This window comes from Macrobrachium rosenbergii, chromosome 41 (assembly GCF_040412425.1).
Source record: "Macrobrachium rosenbergii isolate ZJJX-2024 chromosome 41, ASM4041242v1, whole genome shotgun sequence".
Taxonomy (NCBI): domain Eukaryota; kingdom Metazoa; phylum Arthropoda; class Malacostraca; order Decapoda; family Palaemonidae; genus Macrobrachium; species Macrobrachium rosenbergii.
The window spans coordinates 52971711-52987334 of record NC_089781.1 but is presented as its reverse complement, the minus strand read 5'-3'; the positions used below and the strand labels follow the sequence as shown (position 1 = coordinate 52987334).

General features: G+C 36.7%; 1 protein-coding gene across 1 annotated transcript in view; it reads left to right on the top strand.

The window, feature by feature from the left end:
- The window catches only part of LOC136827173 (uncharacterized), a 369000-nt gene that overhangs the window by 150554 nt on the left and 202822 nt on the right, over positions 1-15624 (top strand). Inside the window, exon 3 of the mRNA XM_067084944.1 lies at positions 14986-15151. Coding sequence (XP_066941045.1) covers positions 14986-15151 — 166 coding nt within the window. The remainder of the gene's footprint in view (positions 1-14985; positions 15152-15624) is intronic.

Sequence of the window (15624 nt, the reverse complement as noted above, 5' to 3'; positions counted from 1 at the left end):
AGAAGGTATTGTAAATGATAAATGCATCTGGCCCAACAAGGCTTCGAACAAGGGCCTTTGGTTTAGATACAGTATATGTGTGTGTGTGTATGTGGAAGTTAAAAAGGTTCATAAAACACTATTTACACTATAAAACCTTCTGTAATCCTAACAACTGGTAAATGTGGGCAGTTGGTATGTGACTAGCGTATATAGGGCATATACAGGCGTAGGCACCGCCTTTGACATACCACCAACATCGCCAAGCCACACCTGTTACCAACTGTCTACATTTACCACTGATGGGAATTACACAAGTTTGTTAAACTAATGTAAACAATGATTTTTTATCCGGCTTTTTAACTGCACAGAACAATCTTAGATTACAATAAAAGACATTCATATATATATATATATATATATATATATATATATATATATATATATATATATATATATATGTGTGTGTGTGTGTGTGTGTGTGTGTGTGTGTGTGTGTAAATTAGTTAGTTTCCTACGTTTTAGAAGGAATATAAGAAATTATCTTTTATGTATCTGTTTCAGAATTCTCTAGCGTAATTCAACTTCCCAGTCACTTTAGGGAAGTGTATTTTATTATTATAGTTCTGCTGTGTCGAAAGGTATTGCTATTATTGTAATGACTATTTAACCTACGTTTTTTCTCTGATTTTGATGACAATGAGTAGGCAGGTACTTTGAGGGTTGTGATTGTTGTCCTTAAATATATTAGACCTTTAAAGGTCTACTGTACATTTTAGATTTTTTCTTTGACTCACAAACTATGAATGTTAGAGGCCTCTGGTCTCCCGGATTCGAAACTATATGATGTGTCAGCTATTTTCAGCATTAATCAGTTTTCTAGGTCACAAGTCGGTTTGAAGGCTGACAACTCTTTTATTCAAATTTTTCATCTATTGCCCGTTTCAAGGTCAATATATTTTTCTCTCACTTTGGTGCCCTTTGTACTTGCACTTTTCCAATATGTTTTCCTTATTGCTTTTTACTTCACTTGTTTTCATATTATGGGTCATTTTTAATGTCGGAATTTCATTGTCTAATTTTTAGGCAAAGTATTAGTTGGTGATTATTTTCACCAATTTATTTGAAATAACCTATTATTCAAGGTCAGAGAACACTTTTAAGGTCAGTGTTTTAGATTTATAACTCAAGATTACATAAACATTAATAATGAGAGGTCTCTGGTCTTCAGAATCTTTGAGAAGACATAAATAGAAATTAAATTCTCAGAGTGAAATAGCTACTGTGGAAGGTCGCTTATTTCGATTTCATCCAATTTTCAAAAAGCCAATCCCTGTTATTCTTACATTTAACTCTGTTTATTTTTATTATGATTTCTACGAACAAAAAATTTAACGAAATACCTTTGATTTCAAGCGTATGTAGTAAGTCATATACTGCAATTATTACATTCAAGTGCAACTGAATGATTTGATGGGAGTGTTGTGTGCATCGGAACGGATACAGTTAAAACGTTTTTAGTTACTATTAATTAATCACATTTTCCTCAGATCATCGTGAAATTTATAAGGTAGAATCTACCCTATGGTCCCTAAAATATGCGTCCCAGAGGACTGGGATTATTCTCAAGTCACAAAAACGAAGACAATTGGTTATGGATTCCTCCAATATTATCATTTCAAAATGTTTATATCAGTTCATTATAAATCAAAGTAACAGAACACTTGTTGGAGTCTTAGAAAGAATACTTGAAGAAAGATTGTGAGCAATTGTGAAGACTTTTGAACAGCAGCAGTTCCACTGGAAGGAGAGGCACGGTTAATGCTGTCTCCATAGTTTGTTAGACTGTTACAGGAAAAGAGGCTGGAGGGTAAAGAGGGCCTCTACTGTGCATTTATAGACCTAGAGAAGTCATTTGATGGAACACAAGGAAGATAGTGTTCGCTGTTTAAGAAAGAGGACAGTGCCGGAGAAATTGGTTAGATTAGTTGAAATGACGTCTAAAAGAACAAGAACAACATTAATAACAACCTGTGACAAAACAGAAATATTTGCAGTAAGTGATGGTTTACATCAAGGATCGGCACGTACGCATCTCATTTCTATTGCAGCAGAGACTAAATAAAGAATTACAAAGAAGGGTGAGGGAGTGGCGGGAATCTCTTGAATAGGGTGATATGAAGATAAATCTGAGTCAAGTTGAGGTTACAGAGTCCAGCAAGCCAGGAGAGGATAAGAAGAGGCTTATATTTAAAACAGTTGAGAATTTCAATTACTGAGGATCTTTTTTTAAGCTAGGAGGGAGGATGTGAAGTTAAGGTTGAACGTCAGATAACTGCAGCTTGGGGGAAATAGAGAGAGGTGGCAGGGGTAGTGCGTGTGACAAAAGAATGCCCATAAACTGTAAATAAATACCTGTTGTACTGATGATGTATGATTCAGAAACATGGGCATCAAAGGAGGGGGAAAAGAAGCTGGAGCAAACAAACATGAGAATGCTATGACAGATTTATGGGCTTTAATTAAGAGAAGTGTCGAGGTGGTAAAGAATATTGATATGTTATGAGAGTTAAGATTGATAAGGAATGAGTGAGGAGGGAGAGAAGAGGGGTTGGATGGAACCTGCTAGGGGTACAAGGCGAGAGGGAGGCAAATATGTGAGAACATGGAGGAGGATTCGGAGAAGGCTTTCTTTAGAAGTAGAGAAAATGCATCAGGACAACTAACTCTTTATCTTAGAGATATAGGTGGGGGAAGAATAAGAAAGACTGAACTCAGGGCAAGGCACTGGAAATTTAGCCAGCAACAAAACTGAACCCAGGACAAGGCACTGGATATTTAGGCAATTCCAAAAACTTAACTTGAAACAAGGCACTGGATATTTAGGTAACATCAAAAACTAAACTCAAGACAAAGCACAGGATATTAAGACAATATAAAGAACTAAACCTAAGACAAGGCACTGGATATTTAGGCAAAGCCAAAAACTGAACTTAAGATAAGGCAAAGGATATTTAGGCAACATCAAAAACTAAACTAAAGACAAAGCACAGGATACTGGGACAATATAAAAAACTAAACCTAAGACAAGGCACTGGATATTTAGGCAACATCCAAAACTGAACTCAAGACAAGGCAAAGGATACTGAGACAATATAAAAAACTAAACCTAAGACAAGGCACTGGATATTTAGGCAACATCCAAAACTGAACTCAAGACAAGGCAAAGGATACTGAGACAATATAAAAAACTAAACCTAAGACAAGGCACTGGATATTTAGGCAACATCCAAAACTGAACTCAAGACAAGGCAAAGGATACTGAGACAATATAAAAACTAAACCTAAGACAAGGCACTGGATATTTAGGCAACATCCAAAACTGAACTCAAGACAAGGCAAAGGATACTGAGACAATATAAAAAACTAAACCTAAGACAAGGCACTGGATATTTAGGCGACATCCAAAACTGAACTCAAGACAAGGCAAAGGATACTGAGACAATATAAAAAACTAAACCTAAGACAAGGCACTGGATATTTAGGCAACATCCAAAACTGAACTCAAGACAAGGCAAAGGATACTGAGACAATATAAAAACTAAACCTAAGACAAGGCACTGGATATTTACGACATCCAAAACTGAACTCAAGACAAGGCAAAGGATACTGAGACAATATAAAAACTAAACCTAAGACAAGGCACTGGATATTTAGGCAACATCCAAAACTGAACTCAAGACAAGGCAAGGATACTGAGATATAAAAACTTAAGACAAGGCATTGGATATTTAGGCAACATCCAAAACTGAACTCAAGACAAGGCAAAGGATACTGACACAATATAAAAACTAAACCTAAGACAAGGCACTGGATATTTAGGCAACATCCAAAACTGAACTCAAGACAAGGCAAAGGATACTGAGACAATATAAAAAACTAAACCTAAGACAAGGCACTGGATATTTAGGCAACATCCAAAACTGAACTCAAGACAAGGCAAAGGATACTGAGACAATATAAAAACTAAACCTAAGACAAGGCACTGGATATTTAGGCGACATCCAAAACTGAACTCAAGACAAGGCAAAGGATACTGACACAATATAAAAACTAAACCTAAGACAAGGCACTGGATATTTAGGCAACATCCAAAACTGAACTCAAGACAAGGCAAAGGATACTGAGACAATATAAAAAAACTAAACCTAAGACAAGGCACTGGATATTTAGGCAACATCCAAAACTGAACTCAAGACAAGGCAAAGGATACTGAGACAATATAAAAACTAAACCTAAGACAAGGCACTGGATATTTAGGCAACATCCAAAACTGAACTCAAGACAAGGCAAAGGATACTGACACAATATAAAAACTAAACCTAAGACAAGGCACTGGATATTTAGGCAACATCCAAAACTGAACTCAAGACAAGGCAAAGGATACTGAGACAATATAAAAAACTAAACCTAAGACAAGGCACTGGATATTTAGGCAACATCCAAAACTGAACTCAAGACAAGGCAAAGGATACTGAGACAATATAAAAAACTAAACCTAAGACAAGGCACTGGATATTTAGGCAACATCCAAAACTGAACTCAAGACAAGGCAAAGGATACTGAGACAATATAAAAACTAAACCTAAGACAAGGCACTGGATATTTAGGCGACATCCAAAACTGAACTCAAGACAAGGCAAAGGATACTGAGACAATATAAAAAACTAAACCTAAGACAAGGCACTGGATATTTAGGCAACATCCAAAACTGAACTCAAGACAAGGCAAAGGATACTGAGACAATATAAAACTAAACCTAAGACAAGGCATTGGATATTTAGGCGACATCCAAAACTGAACTCAAGACAAGGCAAAAGGATACTGAGACAATATAAAAAACTAAACCTAAGACAAGGCACTGGATATTTAGGCAACATAAAAACTGAACTCAAGACAAGGCAAAGGAACTGAGACAATATAAAAAAACTAAACTAAGACAAGGCATTGATATTTAGGCGACATCCAAAACTGAACTCAAGACAAGGCAAAGGATACTGAGACAATATAAAAACTAAACCTAAGACAAGGCACTGGATATTTAGGCAACATCCAAAACTGAACTCAAGACAAGGCAAAGGATACTGAGACAATATAAAAAACTAAACCTAAGACAAGGCATTGGATATTTAGGCGACATCCAAAAACTGAACTCAAGACAAGGCAAAGGATACTGAGACAATATAAAAAACTAAACCTAAGACAAGGCACTGGATATTTAGGCAACATCCAAAACTGAACTCAAGACAAGGCAAAGGATACTGAGACAATATAAAAACTAAACCTAAGACAAGGCATTTAGGCGACATCCAAAACTTCAAGACAAGGCAAAAGGATACTGAGACAATATAAAAACTAAAACCTAAGACAAGGCACTGGATATTTAGGCAACATCCAAAACTGAACTCAAGACAAGGCAAAGGATACTGAGACAATATAAAAAAACTAAACCTAAGACAAGGCATTGGATATTTAGGCAACATCCAAAACTGAACTCAAGACAAGGCAAAGGATACTGAGACAATATAAAAACTAAACCTAAGACAAGGCACTGGATATTTAGGCAACATCCAAAACTGAACTCAAGACAAGGCAAAGGATACTGACACAATATAAAAACTAAACCTAAGACAAGGCACTGGATATTTAGGCAACATCCAAAACTGAACTCAAGACAAGGCAAAGGATACTGACACAATATAAAAAAACTAAACCTAAGACAAGGCACTGGATATTTAGGCAACATCCAAAACTGAACTCAAGACAAGGCAAAGGATACTGAGACAATATAAAAACTAAACCTAAGACAAGGCACTGGATATTTAGGCAACATCCAAAACTGAACTCAAGACAAGGCAAAGGATACTGACACAATATAAAAACTAAACCTAAGACAAGGCACTGGATATTTAGGCAACATCCAAAACTGAACTCAAGACAAGGCAAAGGATACTGAGACAATATAAGAAACTGAACCCAAGACAAGGAACTGGATATTTAGGCAATGCCAAAAGCTGAACTTAAGACAAGTCACTGGATATTCAGACAAAATAAAAAACTGCAACTCAAGACAAGGCACAGGATATAGAGACAAAATCTAAAACTTAGCCCAAGACAAGGCACCAGATATTGAGACAACACCAAAAACTATACAGAAGACAAGGCACTGGATGTTCAGGCAATGCCAGAAATTGAGCTTAAATCAAGGCATTGGACAGTTAAACAGCATCAGAAACTGAACTCAAGACAAGGAACAGCATACTGGGATAAAATAAAAAACAACTGAACTCAAGACAAGGCACTAGATATTGAAATGACACCAAAAACTCCATGCAAGACAAAGCACAGGATGTTTTTAGGCAATGCCAAAAACTGAACTTAGGCAAGTCTCAGAGTATTGAGACAACCCAAATGCTGAACCCAGGACAAAGCATAAAACTGAACTCAAGACAAAGCATCAGATATTTAGACGACATTAAAAACTGCGCTCAGGATAAGGTCCAGGATATTTTTATGATGCCAAATCTAAAATCAGGATATGGCACTGAATGTTTAATTAGAACCAAAAACTAAGCCCATATAAAGTCTTTGAACATTTATACAACAGCAGAAACTTAAATCCAGACAAGTCACTGGATATTGAAGCAATTCTTAAAACTGAACTTAAATCATGGAAACCTAATTCAGACCAAGCCACTGAATACTTAAAATGCACCAAAAACTGAATTCAAGGCAATATCACCAAGGGTGGACTCGGGAGAAGGCACTAAGTATTTAGACATCAACAATCTAACCCAAAACAAGGCACTAGAAATTTAGGCTGCACTAAAAAATTAACTCAACGTAAGGTATTGGAATACAGACAGCTTCGAAAACTGTGCTAAATACTTAGCCAACAGCAAAATAACAACAGTAGGCACTGGATATTTGGGCAACACCGAAAAACTTAGATCAAGATTAGGGACTTAATATTTAGTCAATGCGTTCAACGTTACCTTCATGCTTGATCAATATTCATAAGTTATAAAATGAAGACATTCACGGCAGCTACCCAGTCATAATACTGTAATAGAGACATTCTTTAATAAGAGTGACTACTCAGTTTTGGTGAAAAATCTCAGGGCCCAACGACCTTGAGAAAAAAGTCACTGACAAATCACGGCAGCTACACAATAATATGATTAGGGCAAAGGTTCTCTGTCATGTTACCCATCAAAATGAAGATGTGTGAGCCCTCATTCAAAATAGGCACAGAATGTCCTCCTGTTGCTTCTAGGTTCTTTTGAGAGCTCCAAGGTCAATCAATCCTGGGAGGAGATAATGTTCTAGTCCAGTTCCCTAAGAATCTAGTGCATTAAATCTTGTACACAGCAGTTAGGGAACTGTAAGAAAAATCACCACTCTGGGATTGACTTCAAAAACTCTAAAATTCTATAAATAGGAAGACTGTTAAAGTACAAAAGTTTTACGGTAAGGACAGGCACAGTGTCTATGGCTTATATAATAGTTAAGAAAACTTCAGAAGTATGAGATGCCTAGAAGAAAATCAGACCACTGAATAAATGCTGCCCTCATCCTTGAAATCTCCACAGTGTTAAGTCTTCATATTTATAGGATTTTTGGGTTTTTTAAGTCAACTCCAGAGTGGTGATTTTTTTTTTATTTTCTTTTTTTGCAGTTATGTACAGACATGCTTAGAACTGATGCTACGTGACAGCATAGGATTCCGTTCCAAATTCACTAACCGTCAACCTAACCAGCTATATATTTATTTCTTATTTGAACGCAAAACACGTAAATCTCATAAAATCAGTCCATAGCATGTGTCATAAGAGTGAAATCTGTCATATATATCAAAACTGTAAGAAAATATCACTTATAATGATCAAATTTTGGAAAAACAGTGACGAAACGTTTTTAAAACTTTCGTTCACTCATCGCTGATGCGTTTACCAAAAATATGTCCTAGTCAGGCCTAGGTTCAAATGTTAAAATGATGAGAAAAAATCATGAAAAGTTTTCATAACATTATGATATTGGCTTTAATTGCAACCATAAAATTTGAAATAGTTCTATCTGATTATTTTTAACCCCTTGATACTGAAAAAAATATAAATAAATAAATACAAAAGTATAACTGTAGCTAAAATGCATTCACTAATATCAACGGGTGGGCGGGGCCAGTGTGACGCAACCACTGAAGTGGGCGGCAACATAAACCACCTGGAACATAGGTGTACAATGAATAAAGACAATGAAAGCATCTTGAAAACATTTATTTTATATTTAATATAGGAATATTTGGATTGTCGCAGAAAATAATGTTGCTTGTGTTATATTTTTTACCCTCTTCAAAAATAATGGTTTATTAGCAAATATACGCCAATGCAGTTATACTTTTGTTAATGCCAAGAGTTTGTTCCTAGGCCTAGGCATGTTAGTTTTCTTTACTTGCTGAAAATACATTACACCTAACAATACCATTTTTATATTAACAATTTCTGGCCAGAAAACAAATGAAGATATCTGTACATTCTTGCACTTCAAGTTACCTTATGAATGAATCATTATACGCCAAAAACAAACAGGACTTTCAAGAAAATAAAATTTTTCGTCACTTAAAAACAAGTTTTACACAATCTTTAGTATTATTACTAATAAATATTTAGATTAATAGCTATCTTCTCGATATAATTTAAAGAATCATCATCGTTTATTCTTCAAAAAACAGGTTATCTCTGAAAGTAAATCCTTTGGTAAACGAGACTACATCTGAGAAACCTTAGATTATTTTCGCTAGTCCTACAAATCATTTCGCAACATACGCGCAGTTTGAATGTAACCTAAAACTTCAGAATTCAAGGAAAACCTTATCACACTGTGCTTTGAGCTAAACAATGTAAAAAAAAAAATTAGTTCATGTCACATAGATTATGAATTATACCAGTGCATAAAAGAGATCATCATATACCCATAAGGAAAATAGTGTAAATGTGAATTCGCAAACTTATCAACATGTAAGACATTAGAAATAAAAGAAAGTGTTAACGCTATCTGGCAACCGTTACACTGGGTTGAGATTTTGGATGATACGAAAAGAATCATGCCACGTCAGATTTGAGCATGACTCTACAAGATTTAATGCAATCATTTTTGCAGGGAATCAGACTAGAACATTATCTCTTCCCAGGACTGACCTTGGAGCTCTCAAAGGAGCCTTTAATTACCAGCCCACCTTGGTGAAAATTTTGTCATTGTAGTTTCACCATATAGCCTCAGGATTTCCCATCCACACAGAATCTGTTTGACCCATCTTTAGTTTTCTGTAAAAGAAAACTATTGTGCCAGATTTGTCTGTCTGTCCATACTTTATTCTGTCTGCAGTTTTTTCTGTCTGCACTTTTTCTGTCCACCCTCAGATCATAAAAACTACTGGGGCTAGAGGGCTGTAAATTGGATGTTGATCATCCACCCTCCAATCATCAAACATACCAAATTGAAGCCCTCTAGCCTCAGTAGTTTTTATTTTATTTAAGGTTAAAGTTAGCCATAATCATGCTTCTGGCAACGATATAGGATAGGCCACCACCGGGCCGTGGTTAAAGTTTCATGAGCCGCGGCTCATACAGCATTATACCGAGACCACCGAAAGATAGATCTATTTTTGGTGGCCTTGATTGTATGCTGTAGTGGCTGTACAGAAAACTCGATTGCTCCAAAGAAACTTCAGTGTAGTTTTTACTTTGTTTACTTTCATCATTACTACTGGTGAACAATATGCAGAAGTTGACCTTTTGATGATTCCTATTTGTAGAATCTACTCAACTTCTTGTTGCATCAGTCTCCTAGTAGTACTGTATACAGCAAAAAATTTATTTCTGCTCTGACTGGTTGCTCTGTCATGACTTTGATGCAATGTTCTCCCAACAAAACCTTTCTTGGATTGTTGGTTAATATGTAGGCTACTGCTATTCTTCTAGTAACTGCAATACCTGCTTCTTGCCTAGGCCATTAATAATGTTAGCACCTTGGTGTATCTCTTCTTCCTTCTGTAGCTGAAGTTCTAGCCAGTTTTCATCTGAAATTATCTAGCCCTCATCTGCTTCCTCCTCACACAGTCAGACACAGGCATCTTTTCTTTACCAACAATTGCTGCTGCTTCAGTTACTTCTCTTTCAGTATAGGTGGTCAGGATTGTTTGCATGAAGAGTCTTCAATTCTCCAGCAACATCCACCTTGTAGTCTGTTTGATTATCCACCTCCTTGATTTTAATGATCCTCTCAACTGCAATATTAGCTTGGTTGCTAATATTCTCTATCCCATCTGGAACTGGCTTCTTGCCATAGCAGTGCTGCGGGAGTCCCTGGTTAGTGCACATGTCTCTTCAACATGATTCCTCATTGCCAAAACATACTGGTCGTGTGTAATTCACCCTCACAGTCTCAAGTCCATGATTACTTGAGGATCTGCATTGGTCTTCTAACTGTACTTCCATACAATAGCTCAAATGGTGAAAATATGGTGCTTGATTGCAGTATTCCTGACAATAAACCTTTTCACCAAATCCATTACATCTTGAGGGGTATGATGTCGTGATCAGCTGCATGTTGCTCAGTAGACAGCTCATTACCTTCATCATTTCAGAAATAATCTGGGCACCTCAGCCACTAAGCCTTTCCTTGGGGAATCCTACCCTGCTGAAAACTTCAGGTAGTGTCTTTGCTATGCGCTTGGTAACTATCTAAGGTAGTGCTGCTATCTCTGTTGATCTTGTAACAAAATCCACCACCTTCATGACGTACCTGATGCCCCTCTCCAACAATGGCAATATAGGTCTGATCAGGTCTACTGTGACTTCTGAGTGGCTGCTCCATCAATGGTATCTTTCTTCATTAGCATCTGGCATTTCTCAAAGTTTATCCCATGAACTTCTAAGTAATGTTCAGCAAGCTTTACCATTTCACCAGTGTCCCTTGGTACTCTTTCCCTGAGGAATATTGCCATCTTGGTTGAAGAAGTATTGACAAGCTGTTCTCTGATGAGCAAGTCTGCTAAATCACTAAACTATAGCACTTCATTCCATGATCTCTCCTGCAACATGTCACTCATCATTTTCCCTCCTTATTTAGGTGCCCAAACCTTCTCATTCTTGACTCTTCAGCTTTCTGTGACACTTCTGTGACTTATGCTGGTTCCCTTATGTAATCATTTCTTATCCTATTTCTTCTCGTCATTCCACTCATCCATATGGGCATCCTCATTTCTGCTGCTTCTAACTTACTTTCTTCAGTGGTGTTGCTTCTAGTCCATACTACCTAACAGGTCTTACCACTGCATTACTGCATGTACCTTGCCCTTTAGCCTAATAGGGACTCTCTTGTTGTTCAATACACCTGATTGCCTACCACAGTTATTTCATCCAGTTTGAATTTGATGGTTAACTTCTTTATCTTCCCAGATACTTAAGCACTCTTTAGATGTTCACTTCCTCCAGTTTAATTATTGTTTGGTGGTCACTATCCATCCCCTTTGCAATATTCAGTGTTTGTTTGACTTATTTCATCTCTATACTCTCAAATGTATATCTCCTCTCTAGGTTTTGCAATCAAAACTATGTCATCAACTTAGAACATACACTAAGGGGCTCCTCTCTTACAACCTTGGTCATTACATTCAGCACGATATTGAACAACAGGGGGCTCAACGTTTATCCCTGTGCAATCCTACCTTGACCTGAAGCTGCTGATCATTTCTGCCATAGTGCTCATGTTGCTTGTAACATTTCTATGCATTTCAAAAATAACTCGCATATTTTCTGGTGTCTACCACTCCCTGAAACTTCCCCAAACATCCCATTGAAATCTCTGTAACATTGCTACAAATTGGTGTGCTGTCTCTCTGCGTTCTGGCTTAGTCTCATGGAATTTCTTCCTATTTCCTTCTTCATTCATATCATATTTCTTTGGAAGTGCTCTCTTTAGGCTGTCATGGTTAAAAGCTCCATCAGAATGTGTTCTTTCTTTTTAAGGTGTATGTCTGTCTTTCAGCTTCCTGTCTCTTTTTTTCAGCCTTTTGTCCCTCTCCTCCCTCTGGCCTCTCTTCTGCTCTCTGGCATTCTTCACAGGCTAGTTCTTGGTGTTCCTTAAGAAAATCTCTTAATTCTTGGCCTTCTAATCCAATTTCCTTAGCTAATTCAGTGGGCTTTGCTACATCTGTTTTTGTCATAATGAATATATTTAAACCTTAACACAGTCAAATGGCAGTGAAACACTGCCACTTTAAAATTCCTGTCATGGTCGCCAATTTGTTACATAATGAGTGTGTATTATAACTGTCAAGTAGCAATGAGAATGGCTTTATTTAATGTAATCAAAACTGTATAAAAATATAATTCTTATATTGGTGCTTTGCAGAGGTATATCACAAAAGGCAAATAAAATGACTTCTTACTAATCATATAATCACAGAGCAAAATACTACAGCATTTACATCAAAGTGAAAACACTGTATCATCTTTCTCAAGTACAATGAAGGGACCGAGATCCATGTCTGTATAAGATGACTGGTGACTTGAGACTCAGTTTCCCATCAACTGCTGACTGGTATTAAACTAATGTCAACAACTCTCATACAGTCTGGCACACACACCGCACTACAGAGAACTAGGACGTTACATAATCTCAAACATAAAACACAATCCGAGAACTTCTGGAAATCTCTTGAACAAACACACTACATCAGTTTTCTAAGAAAATCATGACCGACATACTTTGAAACAATTAAATATACCAGAGTTAAAATAACAATTTGGTGAACAAAGATGTCCTCAATAATATATATCTTTATGAAATAAAACATCTTAATCAGAAGTATAGAACATTACAGCTAATACTTCTAAGCTCTTTTCAGCAATCACGCACTTCCACGGCCAGCTTAGTAACAAAGGGAACAATACAAGAAGAAGTTATATAAAGTATCCATGGCAGAGATAAAATTGAAAAATCACAAAATTTATACTCTGACAATTCCTAGCTTTAAGAAAAGAGTAAATTTCTACAAATGTGTTCTCTTAAAACCAAGTATTAAGGCTTGAGTGAATATGATGGTGATACCGTTCCTTTCACCTTGTTGTGGGAAGCCTTTCTGATCTTTATGAAATGCAAATCATTAAAACAGTCAACTGTGTATCCAGCAATGATGATCAGCCATCCAGTGTTCTTTAAAATCTCATGACTTCTGTATGTATGCTTCGAGTCCTGCAGGTACTCTGTCATATCCTTCATGCAGAGTCATTTTTAACAGTTTTATGCTTGCATAGTAGACTTACTTGCAAACACCTTTTATTGATGGATTCCTATAGGTAGGTTACAACTCCAGCATCCTAACTTTGAACTGACCACTAATTAAGCTGTTAAAATCATCACATTGTGTTCTTCAGGTGAATCTTTGTTTGAATGCTTCTTCTCCTCTTATATCTGGTCAAGAGATTGCATTCACCATCTGAAGCTAATTCTTTTGCTAAGTACTCAAACCCCTACGAGTTCACTAGGAATTGCTGTACTTGTGTTGTTAAAAGTGTTCCTTTCTGAGGAGAAAATATAGCAAATCAAACTTGTTTCCTGCTCAAAGAAACTGGGTTTTTCCTAGTGAAATTCTGGACACTTCCATAACTCTAAGATTGCTCCTCTCCTCCTTCTTGATGGATCTAGATCTGAATCATTCGTTGGAAAAAATTGGGCTTTTTGGATTTCAAGTCTAAAAAACATACCTAATCCTCTGTCCTTTCTTATATTTCCGAATGTAAGGTTCAGCGTGTGGTTATTTTCTTAAGGAATAACAATGCGACTTTTCTAGATCATACCAATTCCTTTAAAGAATTTTAAAGAAAGCCATTCAGTTCTTTATTATATTATTTCTTCACTTTAGTACTTACTTTTCAAACTATCATTTGGTTTTATGAAACTAAACATCTCATGCTCAGGCACCATGGATCAAACTGCATGGTTTTCCCCTTGGTAGAATTTTAGAAAGTGATTAATCCCCAAACTTGATATTTCTCAGCTATTTCACAATATCTGGTATACGGCTATGTTGGCTAAACTACATTTTTTGTGGGGATGGGGAGCAGGAGGAGGGTTTATATTCGTAGGTTTAATCTAATTACTTTGTGTCTGGAATAGTTGACAGTGCAAGATCTCACTTGTCAATTTGTAATAGTGTTCTTGAAGACGTAGTTCCCAGAGTTCTCATTTTGGATCAGTAGTATTCTTCAGTATTTCTCGTATTCTGCCCCAAATCTTGGTGATGGTTTGCTAAGCTCTCTGTTCCTTGTAGGCCTTGCCTCTTATTTGTACTTAGTCTGGAATTGTTCTTCCATCTTCACTTGAACCAATCCCAAGAACACAACTTTTCTCTCTCAGTTAATTCCAGTGTTCCTGTTGTTACTGATGTTAATAAAATGACAGTTCTCATTTTCACCCACTATTTGTGATCTAGTCGATTTTACTGCAAAATCTTAACACTGAAAACGTCACTTTTGTAGATTTTCTGTCTGCCATGAGACACTTTGATCCCATGTTTTGGAACAACTGCGCATTTACCCTTTAGAGCGATAATTCCAATAATTTTTCAGTTCAATACCCATTTTTTCACGCTGTGGCCAAACTGAAATTCTCTGCTTGCTTTTATTTCTTTTTTTTTTTATTACTATGATGTTCCTTGTTGAACAGCTCTCTTAAATGTTAAATCCCCGTCTTTGCTGGACACATCCTTCTGGTTTCCTAATTAAGGGCACTGGTTGTTCTATCTTGTTAAACTTGACAATAAATTTTGTTTTAAATAATGCGTATATTAAGAGTGGGTTTTAACATTTCTCTGAATTGCAGTTGATTTACCGTTTTCCATCTTTTGAAGGGATATGCCGATTCATTATTTTCTTTCCTCAGTCACATATATTGTCATGGTGACCTCCTGAAGATGGTTCAGATGGCCCGAGTCTTCAACGACTCCAAACACTTTGTGGATATGTCCCTGAAGAAGTCGCCCATGGAGACTATTGATGCCTTCCACGATTTCGTCAGGGATGTCGGACAGAACGCAACCAAGGAGCAGGTGAGTGAGCCATGCTTTTGCCCTTTCCAGAAACTCACGAATCTGTCTGCACCTCTCTTAGAGCCATTAGGTTAAATTTTATTCAGCATATTTCTATTGACTACGTTAGCACTGTCGTTTTATGTATTTTATTGAACATTTTCACATAATAATAATAATAATAATAATAATAATAATAATAATAATAATAATAATAATAATAATAATAATATGATCTAGAAACTAAATAGAATGAGAGTAAGAGAAAAAAAATTTGGGTTACGGTTTCACTTCAAGAGGCGAAGATGTCCTCCTCACGCCTCAAGGCCCTCTCGTTTTGATGGTCTAGACTTAGAGGATGGAGGAATGAACACTTGCGTCCTATATCTATTCACTCTGGATTTTAGCAGTTGTGACCATTCGTCCCTCCTCGTCCGGGTCAAGAATCGAACGCAGATCTTTCTGTTGTGAACCAGTCGCGCTGCCACCACGCC